General features: G+C 48.1%; 1 protein-coding gene across 3 annotated transcripts; it reads right to left on the reverse strand.

The window, feature by feature from the left end:
* Positions 1–571: 571 nt before the first annotated feature.
* ASCC2 (activating signal cointegrator 1 complex subunit 2) lies at positions 572–24,641 on the reverse strand. 3 transcript variants are annotated; one of them, XM_080559201.1, is made up of 19 exons: positions 24,510–24,641; positions 23,083–23,178; positions 21,798–21,956; positions 21,305–21,475; positions 19,470–19,599; positions 17,762–17,829; positions 16,392–16,502; positions 15,403–15,515; positions 13,285–13,359; positions 12,620–12,727; positions 11,729–11,797; positions 10,917–10,991; positions 10,409–10,595; positions 9,663–9,877; positions 7,904–8,023; positions 4,319–4,543; positions 2,547–2,655; positions 1,884–1,963; positions 572–1,356 (listed from the first exon to the last, which is right to left on the reverse strand). In XM_080559201.1, exons 2-19 carry the CDS (start codon positions 23,161–23,163, stop codon positions 1,188–1,190), a joined length of 2,265 nt encoding a protein of 754 aa, XP_080415327.1. In that variant the 5' UTR covers positions 23,164–23,178; positions 24,510–24,641; the 3' UTR covers positions 572–1,187. The 3 variants fall into 3 exon arrangements, with proteins under 3 accessions (XP_080415327.1, XP_080415329.1, XP_080415328.1); XM_080559203.1 differs by lacking the exon at positions 24,510–24,641 and adding an exon at positions 23,838–24,417; XM_080559202.1 differs by lacking the exon at positions 24,510–24,641 and adding an exon at positions 23,479–23,816.
* Positions 24,642–26,219: the final 1,578 nt, after the last annotated feature.

Raw genomic sequence — 26,219 nt, forward strand, 5'->3', positions numbered from 1 at the left:
TGGAAGTGTGGACAAGCGCGCTCCAAAAAGCCACGCACGCTCTGTGACAAGAGCGACTGGAGCAGCTTTGCCACCAGCTGCTGGGATTCCAGGCTGGTCTAGGCACAGCGCAGCAGCCAGTGCCTTGGCATTCGAGCGCCTTACAGAGAGGTTACGGAGCAAACTCAGGGGCTTGCCGGTCTCCCTGCGCAGGGAGCGACTCCATCGCAAAAGACAGTCCTCAGGGGAGGTCCTTTCAGCAAGCAGAAAGCACTGTTTCCTAACAGCTCCCTGCCTACCAAGCAACAGGAGCATCGGGGCATTTCTGCTTCACGGAGCATGACAAGCAGTTATCGAGGAGGCAGCTCCCCGGGGACTCTGACCCTGCTATCTTCAACTCCCATTTCCATGCCGCTGCTACCTGACACAGGGTGCCATGATCCTGATTTTCAAGCACCTCGAGTCTCAGCGGCCAGAGCTCATTTAACTGAACCAACACGAAACAGCAAGGGAATTTCACTGCCTGCAGATACAGCGCACTAGCGACGTTCCTTAAACACCAATACAGTTTGTGAGAGCCTAAAACACCAACTACAAGATTTAAATCATTTATTTGCGTGCTGTTTTCACACACCTCACTCGAGGGACAGAAATTTATGGTAAGAGCCTTATTCATCTGAACTCCCGGGTGTCAGCAATGGCAAGAGCCCGAGTGCCTTCCCGCCAGCCTTCCCGCTTTACCGCAGGATAAGGCACTGCAGGGGAGCGCGGAGCTGTGTGGGCTGCTCCGGGGAAGCCTTGCCACAAGCCACAGAGCTGCCCTCTGGGCAGCCAGCCACGTGGCCTGGAAGCCCCCTCGGGTTGCAGCGAGGGCGGGAGGAGCCAGTACGAAAATAAACCTCTCCGAATTATAAATAGTACAAAAGGAAACGAACGGCTGGTGCAGCCTGCCCGACGCACCAGGGTGAAGCTGTCACACCCCCCCCCTCCACAGACCAGAAATCAGCCAGGGTGTGCCTGGGGCGGGGGGGCAGCTCCTCTCCAAGATGCGCAGCCCTCCCACGGGGTGTGCAATTCCGCATCGAGCTGAAGTGCCAGGTGTTGGACCACGACATCCAGTCCCCTGAGCTAAGGGAGGGCCAGGGGAACGGAGCCCAGCTGCCTCCGAACCAGAGGACTGGGGATGATGCAACACCTGGGGAAGTCCTTCAGGAAGGAATCATGCCTTTATTCCGCTTTCTGTCAGCCATGACTCGCCGGTTGTGATTAGCTCTTGTGCTTTTATTTGCTTCCTTCTTCCTTCGTTCCTGCACCGTTTCCCGGTTCTGCCCGTGCCCCTTCACGTTCCCAACAACAGCAGAGCTGTCGTGCTTGTGCCTGCAGTGCACGGGGAGAAGGACGTCACGACAAGCACACTGCACGTGTGAAGAATAAAATGCACCATTTAAGGACAGACTTGGGAGCGAGGAGTTGGGCCGTCAGACACCGAGCCGTGGCTCACCTCAGCTCTGCAGGGTTTCTGCAGTGGCTGAGTATCCGCGTCAGCCACGCAGTGACTCCGTCCTTTTACGCTCTGAGTTTGCCAGCTAACGCCAGCGATTACACTGCCCTGAAATCCCTGCGGGAGCTGTTCAGGCTCCGGGAAGCTGTGCTTTCCCAGATCCAATCTTGCACAGGGTTCTGCCGATCACATTAAAGGGACATGCCACCCCATTTGATGAGACAGCACAACCAGCAGTGAAGTAAAAGCTGGGCAAGGACGTTAACACCAGCATGGTGGTGACCCTGAAGACAGGAATGCTAAGGAACAGGTACGTCCCCTCAGCCACTCAAGTCAGCGGCAAGATATCCACTAATGCCAGCAGAGCTGTGGTTCCACCCCACAGAGGGAGATGCTCACTTACCCGCCCTTCCTCGCAAGGAAAGCCAGCCGCCTGGCTTCAGCTCTCTCCCGCAGTACGGCTGGGTCCTGCACGAAATGGTCCTACCGTGGGGAGGAAGGGAAGAGGTCAGTGCTGTGGTACACTCACCAGCACCACTCACAGAGCTAGAGCAGGAGCAGTTCTGTCGGACCACAGAACAGAGAATTCCTTATTCGTTATCTGCTCCGGCAGAACCCGCAGGGTTGCTGTCAGTGACACTAAACACAAAACCTGGCAGAAAACCTGAGAATTCTTCCCACATCCTACCTCTGCCAGCAACACCACTAACATCCCCATTTCCAGGATATCCATGACAACAGAGCCTCAGTGACCCTCACACCGTTCTGCTGGCATCGTCTGTCTACAGAATAAAGGAGATTAAACCTCTCCACGGAGTAAGTGTCATCACTCCAGTAAGGCTAGCCCAGGAAGCTGCAGATAGCTGTACTCAGGGGACATTTCACAGTCCAGCAGACCACAGAAGTAGCCTCTCTGGAAAGCAGCTCAGTCTCTGTGCTAATGTTAAAAGATTCCCTCTCTGAAAGAAGAAATCAATTCCCACCATCTCTGGCAAACACTAACAGGTGAAGCTGGTAAGACGTGTGATAAACCTTAATGTAATTCCAACAGCAAACTAAATGTCACCTTTGGTCTTTCCTTTTCAGCTTCTTCCTCTTCCTCTTCATCCTCTTCCTCCTCTTCCTGTCCTTCCTCCTGTCCTTTTGGTCTCAAGACTTGAGGAGTTGTGAATGGCCTGAGAATTAAGACACAAACAGTGAACAATGAAGAGAGCGCAGCCACGAGCGTTCACTCAACAGCGCGCCCTTTTCATCTCACATAGCTTTCACAACCACAATGCACAAGTTTCATGGACTTGCTTCTTTTTCTGGAGAAAAAAAAAGACTCAGTAGCTATCAGTAGCTAATATTTACTATGGGCAATTAACACACATACAATAACAGTTATAAAAAAAAAAAAGTCAGAAAAATCCTGAAACCTCACAAGGAATTTCTCCGAATGACTGCTGCCTCTGGGAGAGGGGGATCCAGGCAACCCCATAAGGCACTAGTAAGGAGCAGTGGAGTTGTACTTTGCTTTAGCTCACCGCTTAGGGAGCATCTGTTGTACAAAGACGAACCCTCAAACCTCAAGCTCAAACTCAGCCAGAAACACGTTAATGCTCACAAAGCATTGTGCTCAGAAACCACTGACACTGCTCGGTGGTTATCCAGAGCCCCAGTTCCACTGCTGTGCCCCAGTTTCACACAGGGGGAAATGCTTGGAGAGGTCCGTCAGGCTTTGTGAATCACCCTGAACATGCAAAGCAGCACAAAGGGCCTGCAGGGGGGTGAGTGGAAATCCACCACGTGCCTATAGCTCTTCTTTGATGTGTGCGGTTTTATTTTTATTTATTTAAATTCCATTGGGATTCAAATCCACCATTCCACTGTCAAAGAAATAAACGCAGAACTAGATGAGCCTCTGTTACTTCGAACCTACAGGTCTAATTTTCAGCAATAACATCCAATAATTGTTCCTGCTGCCTCTCTAGAAGCAGAGAGCACTGAGCACCTGAAAGACAGGAAAAGACTTGAGGGCCACACCGTTATAGGCAAGCCACAAAAAGGATGTAAATTGGTTTCAACCTGCTATAGAAGGAGCTAAAAAAAGGCAAAAGGAACCAAATCGCCTGCCAGATGCATTTTGGCTTTAGGCTGGAAATAGTGACATACTCATAACACACCAAAATTTAAAAGGTCACCTTCAGAAATCTTAAACCAGCTTTTAAAATGTCTTTTCTACCTCTAGCTCATATTTCTAAAACAAATATCCTACAAGACCCGTGCCAAACTAACCCTTTGCTCACTAAAAGCTGATTGCCTCCGGCTGCCAGTCGCTGTGCAGAGCGCTGCGCAGTCCGCCACAGGCTCAGTTCCAGGAGGCAGCACGAGAAGCCAGAAGGGACTGGCACAGAGTAAAACTCCAGCTGTACCATTTCTCAAATTTCAAGCTTTTGCCTTGCTAACCAGCCCTTTTACTTTACGCTGCCCAGCTACACTCAGTCATTATGCCAGATAGCCCCTTTCCCCCCGCTGCAGGACGGCTGTCCTATAAGCAGAAGCACTGCTGAGTGCAACTTCCAACGCGACGTCAAAGTCCCCTCTTAGATCTGGATGCAGAGCAGAGGCGATGGCCACAGAACAGCTCCCTACCAACAGGGGACAAGGAGACACCCAATATCCCTCCTCACACGTTACGGAGAAAGCACCAGCAACAAAAAACGGAGATAGTTTGAAGCACGCACGTGCTCATCAAGAAGCAGTACCCAAATCACTGCTGCAGAGCTTTGCCCAAGCCAGGCAAGTCTAGGTGGGAATTCCCCTCAATTTTGCCCTCACTGAAGCCCCAGCACCTACCTCCTGCTGATCAGCTCATCATCCGAGTCAGCATCATTTGCCCCCACTTGGTTTCCATCGTAGGTGTCATCGTACTCGTCCTCATAGTCCTCCCTGTAGAGCTGAGCTTCCCCTTGCTGCACAGGAACCTCTTCCACAACCACGCTGTACTGGCTGTAGCGCTCCTTCTGCTCAGCAATCAGGCGTTTGTCGTTCAGCAAACTCCTGGTCGTCTCCTTCTCCCTGCTGCACTCCACAGCGCGGAAAGGAAGGGGCAGACACAGAAAGGCGGCGTCAAGATCTTCTCTGTAAGTTACTTTTTCTCCTGCTATTAAGTAGAAGCTGAAGCAATACAGGTCCCACCCCAAACTTCACAAGCACTACTTCAGCCCCTCTATTCCCCCTCTGATTTGTAATGGGACTGCTTGTCTGGCTTCTAAAGTCGGCCCCTCCTGGCCTGGAACAAAGTCGTTTTTAAACAGAAGCCCAGCAAGATTACACAGTAGATAAGAACAGGAATGGGAGACTGCCACTGTCAGCTGGGACAGAAAGGAAGGTTTAACAGAAGGCCAAGTGCAATTATACTCAAGCTGGATTTTGGCCAAGACCCAAATAACACAAGAATCTTGAATGGCAGACTCTTAGGGCTGGAACACAGCTCTGCGAGGCCCAGAGTGCCCTCTAACACCACGCTGCGGCACTGCCTCACTGCAGCAGCACGCCTAGCTACAAATTGCGGACCAGGGCTGCTCGGACATACCTGTTCCCATAGTCTAGAACCGCAGCTTACAAAGCACGAGTTGCAAAATATGAATGTAGATGGGAAGACCCCCCAAAAATACCCATGCAGCAAATAAGGATTAGCACAACTAAGAGAAAAAAGGAACAGTAGACCTGTGCTGCTGATCTAACATTTCAAGGCATTGCATGCACACTTTTTTGAACATTTAGACGGCAAGTAAACAGTAGTCATTTTAAAGAATGAAAGACCAAGAAACAGAAGTTTTGGCAGAAATATTAAAGAACAGCCACTGAGATGCTACGTCTCAAGCTGCACAAGGAAGCTCTTTGAAGTCCTGTTTTTCAGACCAACCAAGTATACACTTATAGCAAAGCAATAGGAAATCCACTTTCAAGTATTCGCAGGACAGTTTGCAGCCCCCAAAGTTTAGGAGGAACACGCATCAGCGATCTGTTTGGCATCTGGATATTGCCAGAGAAAGAATCTTTCCAAAGCAAACCTTTTGTGAATCAAGAACAGGTAGACTTGTGTGATATTCTAGCAAGAACTGGGGAAGCGATCCAAGAAGCCTGATTTTTCTTAAGAACCTCAAAATACAGTAACATTATAGATACATTGCTTCCCTTCTCTTCCATGACTCATTGTTAAATGCCTGAAATTTAGCTGCAAAATGCCCTACAGAGCATGTGGTTAGTTCACACATACCTAGGCGGGGATAACATCTTAGGTTGGTATTCAGCATGAGACTGAACTAAATATGCAATAATTGTTTCCTGCTGAGCTGGTCTGATGACTGCAGCAATGCTGCAATGAGATGTTTCAGGCAGCAATTCCAGGAAAAACAGTGGGAATTTTTTTTTCTGGTGTTCAAGACATGCTCTGACTTCAAGAGACAGATTCACCTGGTGATTATGGCTGGACATGCAGAAACAGCTGCGATCACCCTTCCAGATCAGCAAAGAATCACGTATCCGCTACTATATTCATTTCCTCATGTCTGTTCTTCTCCTCATCCTGGCGTGGCTTTCTCCTTCTATTAACAGTCCCTGCCCCAAACTGCTCACACGTATCCACACAGCAGCTAGCGCAACGGGGCCCAACCTGCTCTGGCTCTTTAAGCACTATTGCAACACCATGCGTAGCAGCAACGGCACTCTGAACAGAAGCAGAATTTGGAGAGGAAAGGATTTTAAGGAGAACAATACGGACAGATAGATACAATTAGAGTTGTGCGCAGGTCTCAAACTGGGTTAGGAAAACTCTATTACCCAGACACCTGGGTTTCTTGCTTGTAGAACAGAGACGCCTACTGAAAAAGTTCAGCTTTTCGTGCTGAAAGGACACACTCCTCATAGTTACGGAGTTCTGAGCGTTAAATCCCAGCGAGCAAGGTACCAGAGCTTACTCTTTGATTTAGAAAGATACAGTCAGCTTTAGGTGTAGGGCACACGTTGCTGATCTCAGCTAGTTACCTTCAGGTTTTAAGAACCATTCAAAGCATAAATAATGAGGAGTCTGGAGTCCTGTGCAGAGTTCTCTCCATATAAGAATGGCTTTGAAATGAAGCCATAGCCTGAGGGATGCCAGGCGACGCCAGGAACAGCAGCAGTAAGAGGTCACGTAACAGTATGGCAGAAGAGATGACAGCTTTCTCAAGGGGTAGTGTTACCCCCGGAGAGAAGACACGGCCTCCTTGGCAGCAGCCAGAGGGCAATGCCGTGGGAACAGGGTCCCATGACCCAGCTGAGGGATGACTTACAGCTCAGGAAGCTCTGCGAGTGATCTGCAGAGGGAGCTCCCCGCTGGGTTATTCCACAGACAGGGTGCACGGTGCTGAACCCGACCTGGGGAGCACTCTCAGCAGCCACCCCCACGGAGCAAAACCCGGGGCAGCCGGGTGATATCTGAGCACGCCAGCGCATGACACTCCTGCAGACGAGGTGTCTGCCTGCCCTCCGAGCTGGCCAACACGATGCGGAGGGCGAGACAATATTGTGCCCGGGAATTCTGAGCTACGGGCATTTCTCAAGTCTTTACCTTGTTCCGAGAAGAAAAATATTTCCTTGCCTAGTCACTGTAGCACTGTTGCTGAAGAACTGTTTGACTGGACTTTGGGACAAAAGCGGTTTTCTCCTGATAGTTGGATGCAGCTTTGTAACCAAAACGTTAACTGGGAGCTCCCAGGGTCATGTGGCTCAGCCTGCAGCCACTCTTGTTTAGATTCCTTGTTCATACATACCCACATAAAGATCATACTTAACTGATTAGAGGAAAAAGCGTTCAAAAAGAATCTGAAACAAATCAACCATATTACTGAGATATGGCTGACGCTAGCGGGAGCCAAGAGGAAATGGGCAGGGAGCGTGGCACAGAACAAAATGCCAAACCAGACAAAAAGTGAGGCAAACGCCCCTCTGCGGGGCTTAGAGCAGCAGGAACAAAGGGAGTCTAACCCCCCAGCATTATCAGATTTGGAAGTGTATGGATATTGAAACTTCGCTTGTATCTAAAACAAATCATTGTGTTAGCTCTGAGTCACAACCTCAGGCTAGTAGAGATGGTTGCTTTTCAGGTTTGTTCTTCAGTGCAGGTTTAATATTAAGACCAAGAAGCGAGAACACAACATTACAAATGAGCTTGGCAGAGCAGCTGCCAGCAGCGTACAGAGGAAAGGCAATTAGGAAAAACACTGAACTGAAATCAACCCCTGGTAGTATTCAGTTTTACTTTCCCAGAGAAAAAGAGCAAACAAGTGGGAAACATTTTTGATAAGCCTTAGCCCTGCCAACAACTTCCTGCAGAAACAAATCTGTAGGTTCATTCCTCCTGACAGACAGGGTTAATTAAAGATGCACAACACTCACCGCTTGCCTTTTTGTATCCGAGAAACGTCCACTGAATCCCTACTGGAAATATCAAACTCATCGTTCTGGAATACATTATGGCGGGAAGTGAGTAGAGGTGTAGGGTCTGGCTTTGGCTGCCTGTAAAATGAATTAAAAGAGAGAGCGCAAACAGGTGAAGATGAGGAAGACCAAGTCCTCTCCTTCCTAAGACCTTGGTTTATCCTCTGTCATTCTCACAGGCATCCACTTCATGCCACGATCCTCACTGTGCTGCTGGCTGACTGGGACACAGACTGTAATCCCTTCACTTCCCTGCTGCAGTATGGTATGTGCACAACCACTACACGGCACTGGTTTCAGGTAAAAGCCACGGTTTTTGAAACTTACCTTGGTGGGGAAACCAAAAGCAATTTACAGAAAGCAAATTCTTTTGCTCATTAAAGGATAAGTTAAACTGTTCAAGAGCATGGATTACCTAAAAGACTGGTCTCAAAACGGCAATTCAGTAAAGTCAAATGTTAAATATGATGAATTACACAGCGGCAAACATTGCAACAGTGTGCTGCTGCTGAATTTGGGATATTTATCTCTCTGTGGCTCCTTTTTAGTTTTGTCTCAGAGTTCCAGGTTATGTTTGTTCAATTTGTAAGTTAAAAAACGATTGTCTTTACATTCGTTTTGTTGGTGCTGCTAGCTCAGCTGGGCATCCGAAAATGCTGCTGTGTTCACTTCCAAAATCAGCAGTGATCAAAATTGTACATTTGCTACTGAACTGACAGTTTTGTTTCAAAATGCAAAAGGCAAGAAAAAACATCCAGCTATGTCTTCTGTAACTGCTGGCTTTGCAGTACTAGCAGAAAAAAAAAAGAACCTTCCAAAAACCCACCCCATGTCATTTGTGCCAGAGTCAGCAGATCTGACTCTAAGAGCATGAAGATTGTTGCAGAACGAAGATTTTTTTTACGTCACTTTTTTGATAAAGATGCTTTCCTTTTCTAATGCAACAATGAGACAGTCTGCCTATTCCTCCATGAAATGTGAACAAACAGCACATTCGCATCCTGACACTTAGTCAGAAACTGCTGTTGCAGCACAAACACGTGCTAGCAGCTGCAGACAACTAAAACAACTCAATTCCACTGCCAGTTACAAACCCTACAATCTCATGTACAACCCAGAGAAGCAAGCAAAAGCCTGGCAAGTTTGGAAATGGCAATTCAGATCCATTTTTATCTACCCTTTGACAACCTCCCTGGTTTAACTTCAACCACAGAACAGTAGCCTTTCAAACGCTGTATTTTGCCCTGCAAATTGAATTTCACCTCTATTAGTTCCTTTAAGATGCCCTTTTCTGCAGGGGAGCTAGCACCTGAACACCTACAACCTTGTCCTCTGCAGCAAAATAACTTTTGGAGACAACAACATACCATTGCCCAGCCCAGGCTAAGCCTATGTCCCCATAATGGAGTTTTAATATTTGAGAGTTTCATGGACAAGTATTTTCATCTCCCATCACAAAACATGACCCACCATCTGCTGTGCTGAAATGCTGAACAGTGAATGTTCCCATCTTGTGTAAGGACACAACGAGGGTAGAAAGTCAGTGGCACGTGGCAAGGAGAAGCTCTCTCTGCAGCTACCTACCCCAAGAAAACACACACAACTTGGTAGAACGTTTCTGCTACAGGTGTCTAACCTTCAAAAGGAAGGATATTAAATAATAACCACAGTCTAAAATCAAAAGGCATTAAAACAGCACCAAAGTCCCGTCCCACACCTTGGCATCGTTCGGTCCAACTTATCCAAGGATGGCACCAGCTTATCTTCAAGTATGTTGTTGATCACCTGCTCTGCGTTGTAACTGTACTCTTCCAGACAGGCCAGGATGAAGCCCTCACCAAGGTCTGGCAGCAGGTCTTTCACCTGAGAGATCAGGGAGTCCAGCTCCACCCCTGACACCTTGGTAGGGGGGGCAGCAGCTGCACCGGCACACTGCATAAACCAAACAGAATAGGTGGCATTACTGGAAAGCAGCAGCAGTTGGGGCAAGGTAGGGGCACGTTAAAAAAGAGCAAGGAGCAGTCTTGGTTATCAGGATTTAAACAAAGCATTCAAAGACTGAAGTCAAAAGACGAGAAAGCAGCTAAGTTGCTTATACTGTACGAAGTCTATGATGGAGTTGGGCACACAACTACTTCTGTCTGTCCCTGAGTCAGCAAGAGTACTCCGGTAAATCCTTTCCTCAAATAACGTATGAAATACACATTTTAAAAATATGCACAAGACCTACAATGATGAAGCGCAGTATTTGAAAAAAACACAGCGACAGGAAACCCAAGCCAACAGGATTTTGAAGAAATTTACTTAAAGATAAAGCCAGGATTTAGGTGTAGTTGTACTTGGTCTGCACCAAAATTTAGCAAAGGTAAGAAACGGGATTAGATTTCAGACGACCCCAAAAGCTGAGCAAACCAATCCTCTCTTCACAGACAAACGAAGTGAGGACAGAGGTGCTCTACCCACCTCATCCTCTGAGGCATATGCAGCCCCAAGCTCTTCTCTGGCCTCAGCAGTGCTCTCCGCCATTGCTGATGCTCCATTAGATGCTGCTGCTGCTATTGGATCCTTAGTGACTTGTGCTTTTTTCCTGTCCACACCTTCCCATGCACTTTCCACGGCTTGGAGGATATAGGCTGTCCTGGTTTCATCTCTAAGAGGACAGCATTAAGGACATTTCTCACGTTTCAGATGCTCATATTCAGACCTCACCTTGAAGTAGCTATGCATTTTTCAGTAACTCCCGAGCCTGTGCCTACGTGGAGTTGAACCTGATGACCTCCAGAGGTCCCTTCCAACATTCACCATTCTGCGATACTGCGATTCCCCCCTCTCTTTTTTAAGAGAAAAGTTTTTTCAATCCTTTCTTGCAGGTCATTCAGCTTAACCAGAGGAAGTAACAGTGGAAATGCCACTGCCATGGAAGAATCTAAGAAGGTCCGGGTTTGCAAAACATGGTGAGAGCAAAGGATACAGTGTGGAGGATGCCTGCTGAAGCAGGCTGACATCATCTTCAACAGGAAAGAGCTCATCATAGTCACGAAGAAATCTAACAATGCAGAAGCAAGTTTAATCAGTTGAACTAAAGAATTAATTAGCTGCAGACCTGCCACATGCTGGCATCCCTGCTATGCCACTCTGGCCTCCTCACTGCTCACGTAGCAAGAACGTGTACAGCCTCCCAGCCGCTACGGAACTCCCGCACGTGCTGCCCTGTCTGGTTTTGCTCCCATTACACTGCAGCGACACTTCCCAGTAACCCATCAGAGCCAGCTGTAAAACTCCTTCTGATGTTCAGAGCCGTGAGCCAGTGCTGCATTACAGAGAAAATATGGTTTATGATTTGAACGTGAGCAGAATGACAGCAGTGCCAGGAGGACAAGATCAAATTCCCTGTTCTGCCATTTACTTTGCATCTTCAGCATTAGCACTCAATAACTTTCTGGTCTGACCACCCCAGCTGAAAAGCACAGATTAGTAATAACAGCCTAGCTTGTCAAGGTAGCTAATGACTAAATTGCTATCCTCCACTTTGAAAGTCAGGATTAAAGAGAGTGAAGAATAACATTCTTCAGCGTCACACAACATCCTCCTCGTCTTTACAATAAAGTCTGTACCGCAGTCGGAAATCCTCTCACAGCAGCTCTCCCAGCTAGTTAGAATGATTTCTAACTCCCAGATGCATCGTAACCCCTCGTAATAATGTCTTGGGCAATTCTGGTGTAAAGAATGGAAGGGGAAGGCAAGCTGACCCTCGCCTTGGGCCTTTTTTTCAGCCAGACTCACCTCCTTTCCTGAAGCACTGACGTGAAGATTTGTAGAAATTCTTCAATAAAAGGCTGAATATTCTCACAGCTGCAGAAAACGATGGCACAGAGTGAAAAACTCAGCGGTAAGCCTACCACGTTGCCCAATCTCCACATTCTGCTCAAACTAGTAACGCTCATACATCAAGGCAAAAATCCATTTGAAAAGAGATTTCAGTTCACTTCTTGGCTTTCATTGATGCAAAGGGTCAAATGGAAACAAGCTTCTTTTATGGCTTCAGCAAACATTTCTGCCAGTTAGATCTAAAGCATTATCACAGTTACAATTACAAGGCTTGACAGACTTCACAAATCATTGTTTGATGCCTCAGACCTGCATTAAGCAGAAAAGGGTGTGTAGCACTTGTGCAATTGCACTGTATTATATGTCTTGGGATTACACCAGTGAACCTCCCAGAAAATATGTGCTCACTATGCAGGAACAGATGCCAAGCAAGCTCCTGCTGCAACCTTTCTGTTATAAAGCCTAAACCTTCCATTGCTGCTGATGCATCAAGCCTCGCAGCAGGACAGACTGCCCTTTGCATTGGATCAGTATTAACTATTAAGAAAGAGCAGAGCCACGGAGGCCAGCAATCTATGAAACCTGTAATGAGCACAAGCAAAGAGATCTGCCCAGTAGAGCACTGGGCTTGCAATCAAGATCCACGTTCTTGGTTCTCTCCCAAAATTTGCAGCATGGTTTTGGGTCATTTCAGTTCTTTCATTTATAAAATAAGGGTAGTTATACTTGCCTTCATTTTGAAATTACTCACAGAGCTATAGCTAGGAAGTATTTATTAGTTAACTATTTTCAAAAAAGGAAAAAAACAGGTAACTGGCTAGTACCACAAAGCCCAAAGGCCGATACCTGCTTTCTAAGATGGGCTGCAGACACACTTGGTTTATGAGGATGTGAAAAGCTTCCATCACTTTCTTTCTGGAATGTGAAATTCTCCTCCACAAATCAGCAAAAACACTTCAGAGAAAGTAAAGAACACATTGTTGGTGTCAGCACAAGAAATCCAAATCTTTAACGTTCCTCCAGAGTTATTCCTCTAGAGAAGGAATTTCATTAGCTGAATCATTTATTTGCTGCAAGGACCAGAGATTAGAGTCATTCCATACCCACTAAGAAAAATCCATGCTCTAAATAAAGTTGGTCTCAATCTCCAATTGTCCTGACAGCTAGGCTCATGATATATCAACTGGATCAGCGCAGCCTGTGCTTTGAAATGCAACGAGACCAGTCTGCACAAAGAGATATCATTCCCATTTTCACACTTTGTTACAATTTGGATGCATCTCCCATCAAGTTTCTTCTTAGACAGCAGTGAAAGAATCATTAGTCACCCCACTGCCCAGGAAAATATGGAATTAGAAAAGCTGCCTCTTCAGAGCTCTTTGAAACAGCATTAAAAAAAAAAAAGAGATAGACTTTGCAGAGGTGGGCAAAGCAGCATGAAGTACATTTCTAACTAAGCCCTGAGAGGGTCTTACTGAAAAGAAAAGGCAAGTCTTCGCAGACATTTTCACCTGTTATCCTCATAATGCCTCTTCTTAATTGCAGACTCCAGCTCAGGAATGGCCAATTCATAAAATGATGCTAATCTGTAGAAAGGGACAACAAAACGGTAACTATCAGCTGAGGTTTCCAAAATCATTTGCAACACTAAAAGACAAATCAAACGCTTAATTTCACTCCTCACTAGCAATACTCATTGGCATTACCCATTTTGCCATTTGTTTCCTGCAGCACAAGTAAGCAAATACACCATAGACAAAGAGCAGCAGCCTGAGGAAACAATCAACGTATCTTTAAAAATAAAGGCAAAGAAACGCATTTGAAAAGCATCGTGCTACTAAATAGAAAAACCAATCTGCTCAGCCGAGAAAAATCCCAAGCACAAATTTGCAGTCTGCTAAGAGCTGACTGAGTCTATCCCAAGATAACCTCTCCCACCCCAGTATTCTTGTAGCCCTACCCCACTCCACTCTAAAAACTGGTTATGAAACAGGGTGGGATTTCCAACAAAGTTTTATTGGTCTGGCTATTTGTCTCTGCTGTAAGTGAGCATTTGGATGAAGGTATCCAACATGCAGAAAGCCTAAGAGGATGTTTCAGTAGGATGGGCAGCGAGGAAACAAAGAAGGTTTGTCTGGTCTGGTTTCATGGTTTGTATCAGGCAGCCCACGCAGACCCTTTTCTTTGGGGACAGAGGATCAAGAGATGCGGAGAAGCGTGTCCTCACAGAACAATATCCAGTGCTGCTTCCTGAGTAGCTGGGTGTTACAAAATAAAGGTTTACAGCATTTTGCACAAAAGCCAAGCCCGCTGAACTGATGAGCAGGGCCTCCATGGGAACATTACATCCGTGTTTCATATTAGGTGCCAAACGCGTTAAATGAATATCCTTGAGGCAAATGCAGCAGAAGCTGGCTGATACTTTTAGTCATGGAGAGAAATGAGCACGTGCCAACAGATTCAGACTCAGACTGACTCCAAACATATGACACGCAGATCAGTTTTCCCTCCCCATACTCCAAAGACCCGGTGACTAGTCCGTATTGAGAAGTAATGAAAATGTTGCTGTTGTCCCACTGCAGAGATCAAGAGTATTTTAGCACATCTCTGACATCAACAGCGGAATAAAAAGCAAAAGGCTTTCCTCCTCTGAGTAACCAAGCGTGCAAGCAGCACTGCTTGCCAACTCAAACAGCCACCAACAGCCCACCAATCTGCTCTTCTTTCAATAACTGACTCGACAACAACATCAGAGGATAGAAACCTACACACCCCGGAGCAGCATTACTCAACCTGCGGTCCATAAACCACTGACAGCTGCAAGACTTCAGAGGTCTGCAACATGATTGGAAACAAAAGTAAAAAGCAAAAAAAAAGCGTTCGTTCACACAAGTAAACAAAACAAGGGAATTAAGTATAATAAATTAGCATTTCAGCTGGTCCTAAACAAAGTGACGAGAATCTACCAAGTGATCAGGGGGCTTAAAACACCCGGAGCAAGCTGGGAAGGTGTCACTCAAGGACTTGCAGCCTCTGTGGGCACACTCTGCTGTCTGGTCCTTGTGACCATCCTGACTCACCGTTGCTGCAAACCAGAGCTGGGCAGGGAATTAGCTGTCAGCCCAGCTGTGACAACGCTGGCTTGTCACCCTCTCCCAGGCACTCAGCTTTTGCCAAAGCTGTGACATTCTCTAGCATAAAACTTAGGCATAACAACAAACAAAAATGTTTCTTTTCAGACCTGGACGGACTGTTATTACTCCAAAAGACTTCCTATGTTTCAGGTCCTATGGCAGGAAACCATTTTCATCCACACAGCTTTTCTGCTTGTCCCTCCCCATCCTTTCCTTTCAAAAGCACGCTGGGTTTTGAAATTGTCATGGTTGCCTGACCCTAGGAGCGCTCATGGATATGATGAAGGTGAACATTTAACAGAAATTCTAGGCACCCCTATAATATTTTGTGTTATCTACCAAGAGCCTGCGTATTCCCACAAGTCTGAACCTAGCAGTCTCTAGGTGCATTTGATCTGTACACTCTTGTCAATAAAGGCACTGGGACAGGACACTGCTGCACATTCAGTATTTTTACTTCACCAAAATAAGCTCTGTCTGCAGCCCAAGACGTACCTGTAGCAAAACTCATGTTTTTGAAAGGTCTGGCAAGCCAATGGGAAGACATCAAGAAACGCCCAGAGCGTTGTGCAAGTGTCACACAAGTACAGCACAATATCCTTCAGCTCCTGAGAGAGAAAGAACAATTACTGAGAGAAAAAGCACGCAAGGCTTCCTAAGAACACAGTATAACCCACTCCACCAGGGCCACATCATGCTCAGGCCAAGCCTTTTTTCTTGGTTGCAGGAAGAGAGTCTGCTATCAACCGTAAGCACTTTGCTACTGGGCCTATAGGCACAGAGACGATGACACCTCTAGTAAAACTTCTGTCCTTTAAAGATCTACAGTGCAATCCCGACTGCTCGCTCTTGTTAAAGATTCTGTTAAATCACAAGAATCCTCGTCACTTCCTGTTTTGGACAGCGGCTTTGTCCTCTATATATCCTCCACATGCAGTATTTTTCCCCATCTAGCTGAAAACACTGCACAGCAATATTACAGGAATTCAAGAGGTGATTTCAGTGGTCCATTTCAGTGCAAGATGCATTCCCAGGATGGCTGTAACAACCCCCACAATACAGACCGCATGACCTGTCTCAGCACCCAGCACAAAAAAAGCCAACTATTAATTAACTAGAGTTAAGGTGTACCGTTGCTAAACAAACATTTCTGAAGAAAAGACCAATTCTGATCCCTACCAGGATCATTTAGAGATTTCTGTCAGATGCTGTTACACTGCTTATAAGCCAGTTAAGTGAAAAAAAATGCCACGTTTAAAAAGAACTCATGATACGACAGATATGCCTGAAGTGCACGATCAAAGCACCAAACTCGTGGTGGAAAGGCTTTACTATCAAATCATGTGACAAGCAGTGAAACAATGACACACTGACATGCTGCCCCAGCTACGTGGGAACAGAATGACCCTCTGCGGTCTCAGTGCTTCACAGACCATTCACTCTGCAGGACCACAAACAGTAAAGGGCACAGAGCAGCAGTTCACCTGGAGGGGCATGTTCCCGGGAGTCACATTTACTCTTTCTTCCAATTTCTGGGGCTCAGCAGAGGCTCCTTCACATTGCAAGCCACACTTATGCAAAATATTGTTGAACACCTAGATCGAGAGAGCAGAAAGGTGTTAAAAAGGACTGGGGAAAGGAGTGGGACATGCCTTATCTTATTAACTACCACTTCTACCATCATCTATACAATATGTGACTACTTCCACACAGCACAGAGCTGTGTACAATGAAAGCTGCAACAGATTCTTGCAGGCTGCAGCAGGAGGGGCCATACCCCTTCTGAAACTCCATGGGAGTTGCAAGCAATTCAGCTGCAGCTCTGTATGTTGGTGGTGCTGAGACAGGGACTGTAGCTAACCCGAATCCTTAGCTACGTGAGAAAGATCAGCCAGCAAGGTCTGCCAAGACCAACACTGTGAAGTCAGCCGGAATGGGACTAGCCCAACTTGCAAGGGAGCGGTGGGACAACTTGGAAGTTGCCACCACCTCCTGCTTATGAGCTAGTCTCAAAGGCATTCCTGCCCTCTCCTTTGAGGTTAGCAGGACAAATTTTGTGGCTCTTGTTTATAAATAAGGACTCTGTGGGAAAGCTGACAGAATTAGGTTCAGGATTTCTAACAATCTCTGGTGTAGGACCAATTTAGAAGCCACTCTCTTCCAATCTCAACCACTCTGTGAACTCTTCTTCATTGGCACCTTTGGAGACTTGTCAAAGCCTCCTCCCAGAAGTAAGTGAAAGGGTGGCTAAAAGTACTTGAGTTACATACTTGGGGTTAGTATTACTATTCCACTGGGCACATACTCTCCTAAAACCTGCACAGGTATCAACCCCTTTCATTAAGGAGTGTAAGCACATCAGTAGTTTAATGGATTAGTAATGACACACCTTTGAGCTGCCACATCCGTACATCTGAGATGCGCTTTTGCAAGGTTATCCCTTCCAAGAGATTTTTGTTTGCTCCTAAGAACTCGCAGCATTAATGCTAACTCCTTCTACTATGCCAAACCTTAGCTACCTCTCATCGTGTTATTTTAAGTTTTAATGCCTCCCCATTCAGGGGAGATAGGAAGAAGAGTTATTTACTGTTTGAAAAGCCTAGCAAAAATTCCTTGAGATTAACTGCCAAGAGAAGGCCTGGAGCTGAAAGAAGGTAACAGGAATTAGTGATCAAGTAATGGTTTCCGGTAAAGGGTCAAAAACTGACACACTTGAGCATAAATGAGAGGTAACAAATACAAATGAGAGCTATAACAAATACATTCTGCTTGCCTGTGACCACATTCACTCCCTCCCCCCATCCCCAAAACTACGCCACTGTGCTCAGCCCTGGGCTGAGCAACGAAGCAGTACCTGGAGGACAGTGGGCAGAGTTTCATCTAGGTCACCGAAGTAACTTGGCTGCTGAGTGAAGATATTTTCTGAGAAGAGAGGGTGAAGGAGACCACTTCCCATTAGTTCAGACAGTCATGTCAACAAGCAAAGCTACACCAGAAGATCGACTTTTACTACTGACACCCCCCATCCCTCCAGATGTGGGTAACCCCCACGTAGGACTTGGGCACGGTTTCACTTCTCGACTCATGCACAGTGCCTGCTCCTACAAAGCTGTCCCGTCAGCTCCTCAGTGAAACAGGAGGGCTGCTAACAAAAGTATGCGCAGCAGAGCAGAGCAAAGGAGATGTCAGAAGATTCACGCCTCAGGCAGAATCGATGAATAATGCAAATACTATCGTTAAACATTCCTAGCTCCTTTGTTTAACAAATGCAGTTGACTTTTAATTACTGATAACAGTTCAGCATACACTGGAAAATGTTCTGTAGAATATTTCTTAAAGGTAATGAGGCTTTAGTAATACCTGCTATTATATTACCAGGACTTCATTACCTTTACAAAATACTCTACTGAGTAATGGCACGCCATAAATCCTGACCAAGGAAGTACAGAGGCTGCCTCTTTTCCTGTGAATTACTGTTCAGACTATGAAAATTAACAGAGTTCTCCAGCAAGGACAGAGCATGGGTAGGAGTTATGAGACAGGTTTCAGAAAAATTTATTCCTAGAGAAGAACCTAAAGTTTATCAAGTTATGAATTACACTGCAGAACTGCTCACGCCATTACTCTTGACAATATAAAGCAAATAATCAGGAGAACAAATCATTGGTCACTTAACATGCAGCATTACTGCGTCGCACCCCAGAGGGTACGTAAAATTCAAATGAGGTTTCACACACTTGAGTCTTCTGAAGAATGTTTTAATACCCAGATAATTTATATTTCACATCTGAAAGAGAACTATCTATCTTGTCATGCTTCCTTCCCACCTCTGAGGCTTGACAGCTAAATTTAGAGTGAAAATTAGTGAAAAAGGACAAGGGGATTCAAAAAATCTAAGCTTCTAAGCTTTTCTGGTCTGGAAATGTGGCTCTGTCACACGATCTCTAGTGCTTCCTGTGCTACTTTACTTGGAAACAAGACAGAAATAGCCACCAAAGAAAGGAAAATATTTCACGACATGAACTGCAGACAAATTGGGCTAGCATTTAGGAATAAAGACTCACTTAATCCAAGGTTAGGTACTCTTCCACCTGTTGCTCACGTGGATGTTAAAGATCACAAGTAGCTCTCTTGGGAAGAGAGCACGGGACAAACCCAGAAGCTAAACCAACACGCACTCGCTTCTTTACCAGACTCTAGCATCCAAGGCTGAGCTGTTGCTTAACATGCACTTGTCGCTGCGGGTGACTGCACAGATACAGAGATAAGGGATAAGCACAGCTTGAGCAATGCTCTGAAGTGCTTTGCAGTCTGAAAGCACTACATAAATCAATGCCTGCATTGAAATTCCGGGTTCTCCCACTTCATCCACCAGTATGCTGCAGAGCCACACTGTCGGATTGTGCAGAGTATTCACAGTCCTCTCACACTGCGGCTAAGAACAACTACGTATTCCAGTTGTTTTCAGAGCAGTGACATTAGTATACAACCTCATTTGTTGCCTGCCATCCTAGGCAAGCAAAAGCCTAAACGCAACAAGCCGTTCCTTGGCTTTAACTAACCGATCATCTTCTGGAGCAGGGGACCATTTCCCTTTCCGAAGAGCACACAGAGATCCAGAATCTTAGGGATGTCGAACAGGAAATTGTTGTAAATAATTTCTCCAAAGACTGAGGGAGTGATGAAGTGATCCTACAAAGAAAAAAAAAGTCACATAAAGGATACTCTATATCTTACTTTACAAATGTCATTATAATGCTGCAGTTCTTGGTAAAACATCTCTAAGATGAGCACTGAAAGTTCTGCTTCACAGGAGGCAGCAACTCCGTTTACACCAGTTTCTGCAGACCTTTCTATCCCCACATTCCCAGCTGTTTGTCACTGCTACCGCACCATGCCTCTGGCCTTGCACCTCTGCTTACACAGCTAAGCTGCGCCCTGAACTGAAGCAATCGACCTAGAAGTTAAAACAAAAGGCAATTGGTTTACGGTTGGTTCAGTTCTCAGCCCTACCTCACTACATGGCCAAATAAACTGCTGGGCTGACACAAAAAAGGCTCAGCTCAGGAGTAGGAATAAATAGCCAGGCATAGGAAGCGCTTAACTGGCATGGACGCTGAAAAAATCCACATGAAATCCCAGAGGGTATCCTGGAAAAGGAGAATCGAGGCAGCAAAGATGACTAGTGACAAGAAGTAGGAAGGAAACTCAGAAACTGCAGCTCTGTAACCTGACTGCTAAAATCTGTGTCCAGTACATGACTCACAGCACTCAAGGAATTTCTTTTAAAATTCTAGATGACAAAAATTCCATTGTCTGTGACACTGGAAAGCAAGCAAGCTAAAACGCAATTTTGGAGTCAGTGATTTTCAGGAGACAGATTTGCCTAGGATGGCAAACGTTTTCAATCACAGAGAAAGGCAGCACGCACATTTTCCCTGCCAGAGCAGAAGGCCTGGGCTTTATGCTGGCTAGGTTCAATTTCTAGAACTGCTGCAGACTGCCTGCGTGACAACAGACCATTCATTCTCTTCAAATTACTCAGCTATGAAATGGTTTCAGATGCTTGTCTGCCTCATTGGGGTGGTAAGATTTAATCAGATCCCGGAATGAAAGACACCACAGAGGTGTCGAGTATTTTTGCTGAAGCGGTGCCAGCTGCAGGCTCCAGCATTCCTTTCACCTGCTCCCTCCCTGCTCCAACTCCCACCCCAAAACCTTTCCTCCGTGTCCGAATGTCACCGCTGCGATAATCACACGAATCACCGCGCCGCCAAATAGCGCCAAGTGAGCCAAGGAAGATAGCAAGGGAGCAATTGCCACAACACAAGGTGCCTCATCCTGCCCAGAGGCTTGTGAAAATTCCACGGCTGCTCATGGGAGTCGCACTCACACAATTAGGGATGAGTACGCCTCTCAATTATGATGCCAAGAAAACAGTAATTTAGAGCAATCTCCTTGTGCGTCCAAAACACGGAGAAAGTTCAAGCAGAGAGGAGCGTTAGCACAGCTGACGTGACGCTGCGCGGCACAGGCAAAGTGGGACCGAGGTGGCGAGTACTCCGCCACCGGCAGCCTGAAAAGCCTGTATTCCACACAGCCACAAAGGCCAGCTTGCTCTTTCTTCTCTCACCCCAACGTATCGCAGCATCACGTGTCGCTAACCTGCTATTACAGAGTCGTTTGCCTGGCTCTCCTTCCTAAGAAATCATCACATAGTTCGGATGCCTCAGCTCTGAGTGGTTATCACCTCCACACAGAGCAGCAGACTGATAAAAATAGACGGGGAGAGGAACGCAGCTAGGACACGCAAATAAGAAACACGATTAATTTCTCCAATTGCCTTTTTTCCTAAGCTATACAGTCTGGAGCGTCCGTACGGCAAAGAAATGTTTACCTTGGACTCCTTGTGAGTGGACATTCTCAGGAAAGTCAGAAAGACGCTCCGATGGAGGCGTTTCTGCATGTCGCTCACCTCCGGATGGCAATCCAACAACACATCAAACTTGCGAGGAGCGTGGCACAGGTAGGAATCCAGGCATTTCTGAAGCGTCTCATCAAATATCACCTTGCACAACAGGAGGCAGAGGGGCAAGGAGGGAACGGCACACAGTCAGAGGTTGCACTCGCGGGCAGCCCGGTTAAACCGAGAAGCCAAAACACTTAGGGTTCACCCATCCATGAAACACAATCAAACTCTTCAAATCAACAGTGAAGAACCTACAGGGAAATACTACTTTATTTCCAATCTAAGGTGCAGTAACTAAAATGCTTGATGAATCACATAACGAGGACGTGCAAGACTTTATGAAGATGATTTAAAACCCATGGCTTTTGCCAGCACCTAGACCATTCGCATTTTTCCTCCAGCATCCGCGAACAATTATTACCTGGCACCAAAACTTATCATGAGGCAAAGCCAGGAGCCAGTCCAGATCATCTGCAATGAATTTTGCTCGCTCCAGGAATTCTTCCACCAAGGCAGGATCTCTGACAACAGGTGGCGGTCTGTATAGCACAAAAGACCGATCTGCTTTTATTTCTGGGTGCTGCAGAAAGCCAAAAGACTGTATTAAAACCACAGGACAAGCGACAGGAATGCCCAGTTACCATCTGCGCTGCTCGCTGAATTTTTGGAAACTGACACAAAAGCCCCACTTTGATACAATTTGTCGCTCAGTTCCCTGACAACTTCTGGTTTGCTAATTTTCAGACCAGCAGGTTTGTGTCCTTACTTTTCAGCAATGTTTTCAGACCTCTGTAATTCAGCAGATGATGCTCCTTGCCCTCTATTACCCGACAGCCTTGCAAAGCAGCCCTCCCACACCTCCAAAACAAACAGCAGCAGCTTAATGTCATGCCTTTGAAACGTTGACTGTGCCCTCTCTTTTTCCTCCAAGCTGCTTCTCGAACAACATTCCACAGAGTCACCCCAATATGACCACCATATGCAAAGAAGAAACTTCTTCCTGCCCTTCCTGAGGGTTACCGAGCAGTTTGACCAGATCCCCCCGGCCAGGAACGAGAGGCACTTTGATAACAAGCAGCAGCTTCGAGCTCTGCCTCAGCCCACGCAAATACCCAGGGTAAACTGAGCCAGCAGCGTTAGCAGCAGGCCCCACTTCTGCAACGCGCCCGGGAGAAGGCTCTGCCCAAGCATCCGTGGTTCTGGAAGAAAAGGCCAGCTGTGGGTGTCGTTTTGTGCATGACTTTGGATGTTCCTACGTGACAGCACGGGCAGGCCACTCTCGTGCTAGGCACGAGCACGAGGCAGAGCCTTCCGGTTCCACCCTGCGCTTCCCACCCGAAGCCACAGGGCGGGAGGACTCGGTAAGCACAGAGTTGTCCCGGCTCCGAGCTACGCTGCACACAGTCTGCAAAAGCTCCCAAAGCGTTCTCGCCACTGCAGCATTGCTAACCAGGCTGCTCCTTGAAAGGATGCGGAGTTTGAGGAGAACACCATTTACTGTCGATGTTGAACACAGCTGAGAATTTTTGTTTTGACGGTGGTTAGATGAAAACTCGCTACCCGAATGTAGTAAAACAACGTCTCGAACAGGAAACCTGTCCAAACTTCCCCATATCCCAGGCCAAAGACTAGTTTTACCCAGGCCTCAATACATGAGAGCAATTTGTTCAAGGCCTTGTTTGGCTTTCAAGAAAGAAGCGGCTCACCAGTGCCGGTAACGTTCTCAGCTTCCCCGTCTTGGGATCCTTTTCTGTCAGCTGGAGTTCATCCAGGGGCAGGGCTGGCATCGCGCTGACTTGTTCCTGTCCACGGCAAACAGAAAAACAAAAGCAGCACAGGAAGCGCATTACAAGGTCAGTCAACCAAAGGCATAACCGAAGAGGTCACAGCCCCCCCGTAACACGCACGGCAGCTGGAAACACGCCTGCACAGAGCAATTTTTACACCCCTCAAATACCGAGCCTTTAAGGAACACCCAAGAGCCAGCTGCACATGCCTCAGAGGAAACTTGTAACACGGTGCTGTGCCTCCATCCCTGTTCCTAGCAGGGAGGCCACACGTATCCCCGGGGACAACAACGAGCTGGTTTACGGGGGCTTCACCTTTAAACCTGGTTCCTGAAGAGCTGTGCTCAACTGCCTGCGTGGCACTCTGTTTTAACGCTTGCAGCCTGCCTCCTGACATCACGAGCTGGAGAGGCAACCAAAGGACAGCCTGCCCACAGACTACTGGAAGGAAGGTTTTGGTTCCTGTGTGGCAGCTTCCCTCAGTACTCATCCACATCAGGGACGCAGCGTGAGCTTGCAAGACACAGCCTCCCTTCCCCTGCCGGTTTCCTGCGTGTGCTCAGAGATCCACCTTCTAATTGTCAACAGCATTTGTGGACACAGAAGTGTTTTGATCAGTGCTCTGAAATTAACTCTAAGTCAAACCTCAGTTATCGGAAAGAAATTTGACGTGCCTTTTTTAAAAGCTTCAGAGAATAATAAAAAATGGAAATTGCCAGTTAACAAAACTTGCCATCTCCTCTGTTCTACACCAGCGTGATGTCTGTTAAACGGCACTAAAACATTACGCTGCTGTTAAGGTCTCACATCACGCGTGCCCTTAGGTGCGCATTCAGCTCTGTTCCCACTGCCTGGACAAGGGGTGCGTCTGCACCCGGACAGCACCGAGCCCAGAGCAACTTTCTGAGTTCCAGGGAACGGGTTCGGCCCAAACTTGCAGCACCCAGCACTTCGGGGCCCGATGTTTTGACGAAAAGACCGACAAGAAATACCCCGGACCAGCGCGTTGCGCGGCTGCGGGAAGCGGAGAGCAGCGTTGACGCGGCTCTGGTCATTCGGGGGTTACTCCCGGCGCCCCGCGCACAAGCGAGGGCTCGCAGCGCGAAGCGCACCGCCCGTCCCCGGCCGCCCCCCCCGAGCCGCCTCAGGGCCGGCCCCGCGCTGCCCGTCCGCAGGCTCGGGCCCGGCCTGGGAGGCCCCGAGCGCGGGGAGCCCTCCCCGGGAGCCCTGCGGCCCCCGGAGCGGCCCCCGGAGCGGTCCCCGGAGCGGCCCCTGCCGGGCCCCGCCGCCCGGGGCTCCCCGGGGCTCCCCCCGACACCCCCGGCCCCCGGTCCCCGCCCCGTCACCGTGCGGCCGCGGGCAGCCGGCACCGCGCTTCCGGAACCTCAGCGGCTCTTCCGGTGGCGGCCGGAAGTGCGTGAGAGGGGGCCTCCGAGAGGCCTCCGCGGGGAGAAGGGGAGGGGCCGGGGGCAGGAGCGGGCCTGGGGGTGAGGGGGCGGGGCCTTTGGAGGCCCCGCCCCTTGACCGGCGGGGGGGGCGGGGTCCTTCAGGCCCTCCGAGGGGGCGGGGGGGGGGCTCGCGGCTCGCTGCGGCTCCCTGAGGGGACGCCGGGGGGGCTGGGGTCGGGCTCTTCTCGCAGATACCCGGTGACGGGGCTACAGGGGCCGGCCTCAGGCTGTGCCAGGGGAGGTTCGGGCTGGAAATGGGGAGACGTTTCCCTCAGAAAGAGCAGCCAGGCGCTGGGACGGGTCACGGTCCCTGGGGGTGTTCAGGGAAAGGCTGGACGTGGTGCCTGGGGACACGGGTCTGTGGGTGACATTGGTGGGGGGGGGTGGTTGGACCAGATGGTCTCGGAGGGCTCTTCCAGCACTAATGACTCCGTGGTTCTGGGATTCCCTGTGCCCAGGCTGCTGGCCCTCTGAGGGACACGTCTGTAACCACGCGTCTGGCCCCGCACAGAACCGTGCAGCGGGCCCCAGGCAACCCGTAGGTACCGCATCCCGCCAAGAGCGGGAAAATAAATTAAAAATATGTATATATATGTTTGGGACTTGACTTGCACCCGCAGCATTGTCTTTCAGGGGGAGGGAAAGCACAGTGCAGTCCTTGGGAAGGAAACCAGCCGGGCCAGCTGGTCACCCCGTGCCCAGGTGGGGCTCAGTAATCCCAGAGCTAAACGAGAGCCCCGGGGTGAAGGGCCCGGGGAGGCGGCACGGGACGGGCAGCAGCCCCCATGGCCGCGACGCCCCTTTCTTCAGCTTTGTCTTCCCTGTGCTGCTGAGGGAGGTTACTGGATACCACCAGTTTGACGCTGCAGGACAAGCTGAATTCTTGTCAGTTAATGCAAGCTCTGTTGATCTTAACAAGAGATTACATTAGTCAAGCTTATAAACTCCGAAATCAGACATTGCTCAGCCTGCTTTAATCACCTCGGGGATGAAAGGGAGATAAAGTCTGCGACATAAAGCATCCGACTCTCACTGCCATACAGGTGCTCTCAGGCATCTCGGGTCTCTCCCCTGACTGCAGGGACCTCCTCCTAAACTTCACATGGAGTTGAGATGACCACATCATGCCCTCTGTCACATGGCTAATTAGGAATCAGATGGTAACGAGGTTCCAGCTCCCAGTCCCCCAATCCAATGCCCTCAGAAACACCGGACAGCCGGTATCTCGGTGTGTAATCACGTTACGGATGTCCCTGCTCCTGCATTTCACGCACAGCAGCAGGAAGGAAGGGGGAGAACGCCCAAGGGGCCTCCATCAGCTCCACGGAGAAGGCTGGCTGCCAGCTTCTCCTTCCCAACACTGTCACATTTGGTATTTTCTTATTAGCATGCTGGCATTTTCTCTCTAGCAAGAACGCAGCATGGACAGGCTGTGTTGCGTTTCGCATTCCGTAGGGTACTATTGATTTGCACTTTAAATGTCACACCAGGTTGTCGGGGAGCCTGCAATTTTAGCCAATCTTTAGCCGTACCTTTTGAATTACTAATTTTTAAAGAATTATCTAGTATTTTTGTCTCTCAAACATCACGCAGACAAGTCAGGCCCTC

The sequence above is a fragment of the Anser brachyrhynchus genome (genome assembly GCF_964034855.1).
Source record: "Anser brachyrhynchus genome assembly, chromosome: 17".
In the NCBI taxonomy this organism is placed as follows: Eukaryota; Metazoa; Chordata; class Aves; order Anseriformes; family Anatidae; genus Anser; species Anser brachyrhynchus.

Bases quoted from the DNA above. Each gene is read 5' to 3' on its own strand.
- ASCC2 (XM_080559201.1), bottom strand. From the start codon at position 23,163: ATGCCAGCCCTGCCCCTGGATGAACTCCAGCTGACAGAAAAGGATCCC. The intron at 19,600-21,304 runs GTAAACATTTCT...TTTTCTTTGTAG, and splicing joins CCACTCACAAGGAGTCCAAG to GATCACTTCATCACTCCCTC. The intron at 1,964-2,546 runs GTGACATTTAGT...TCCCCACGGTAG, and splicing joins CTGAAAAGGAAAGACCAAAG to GACCATTTCGTGCAGGACCC.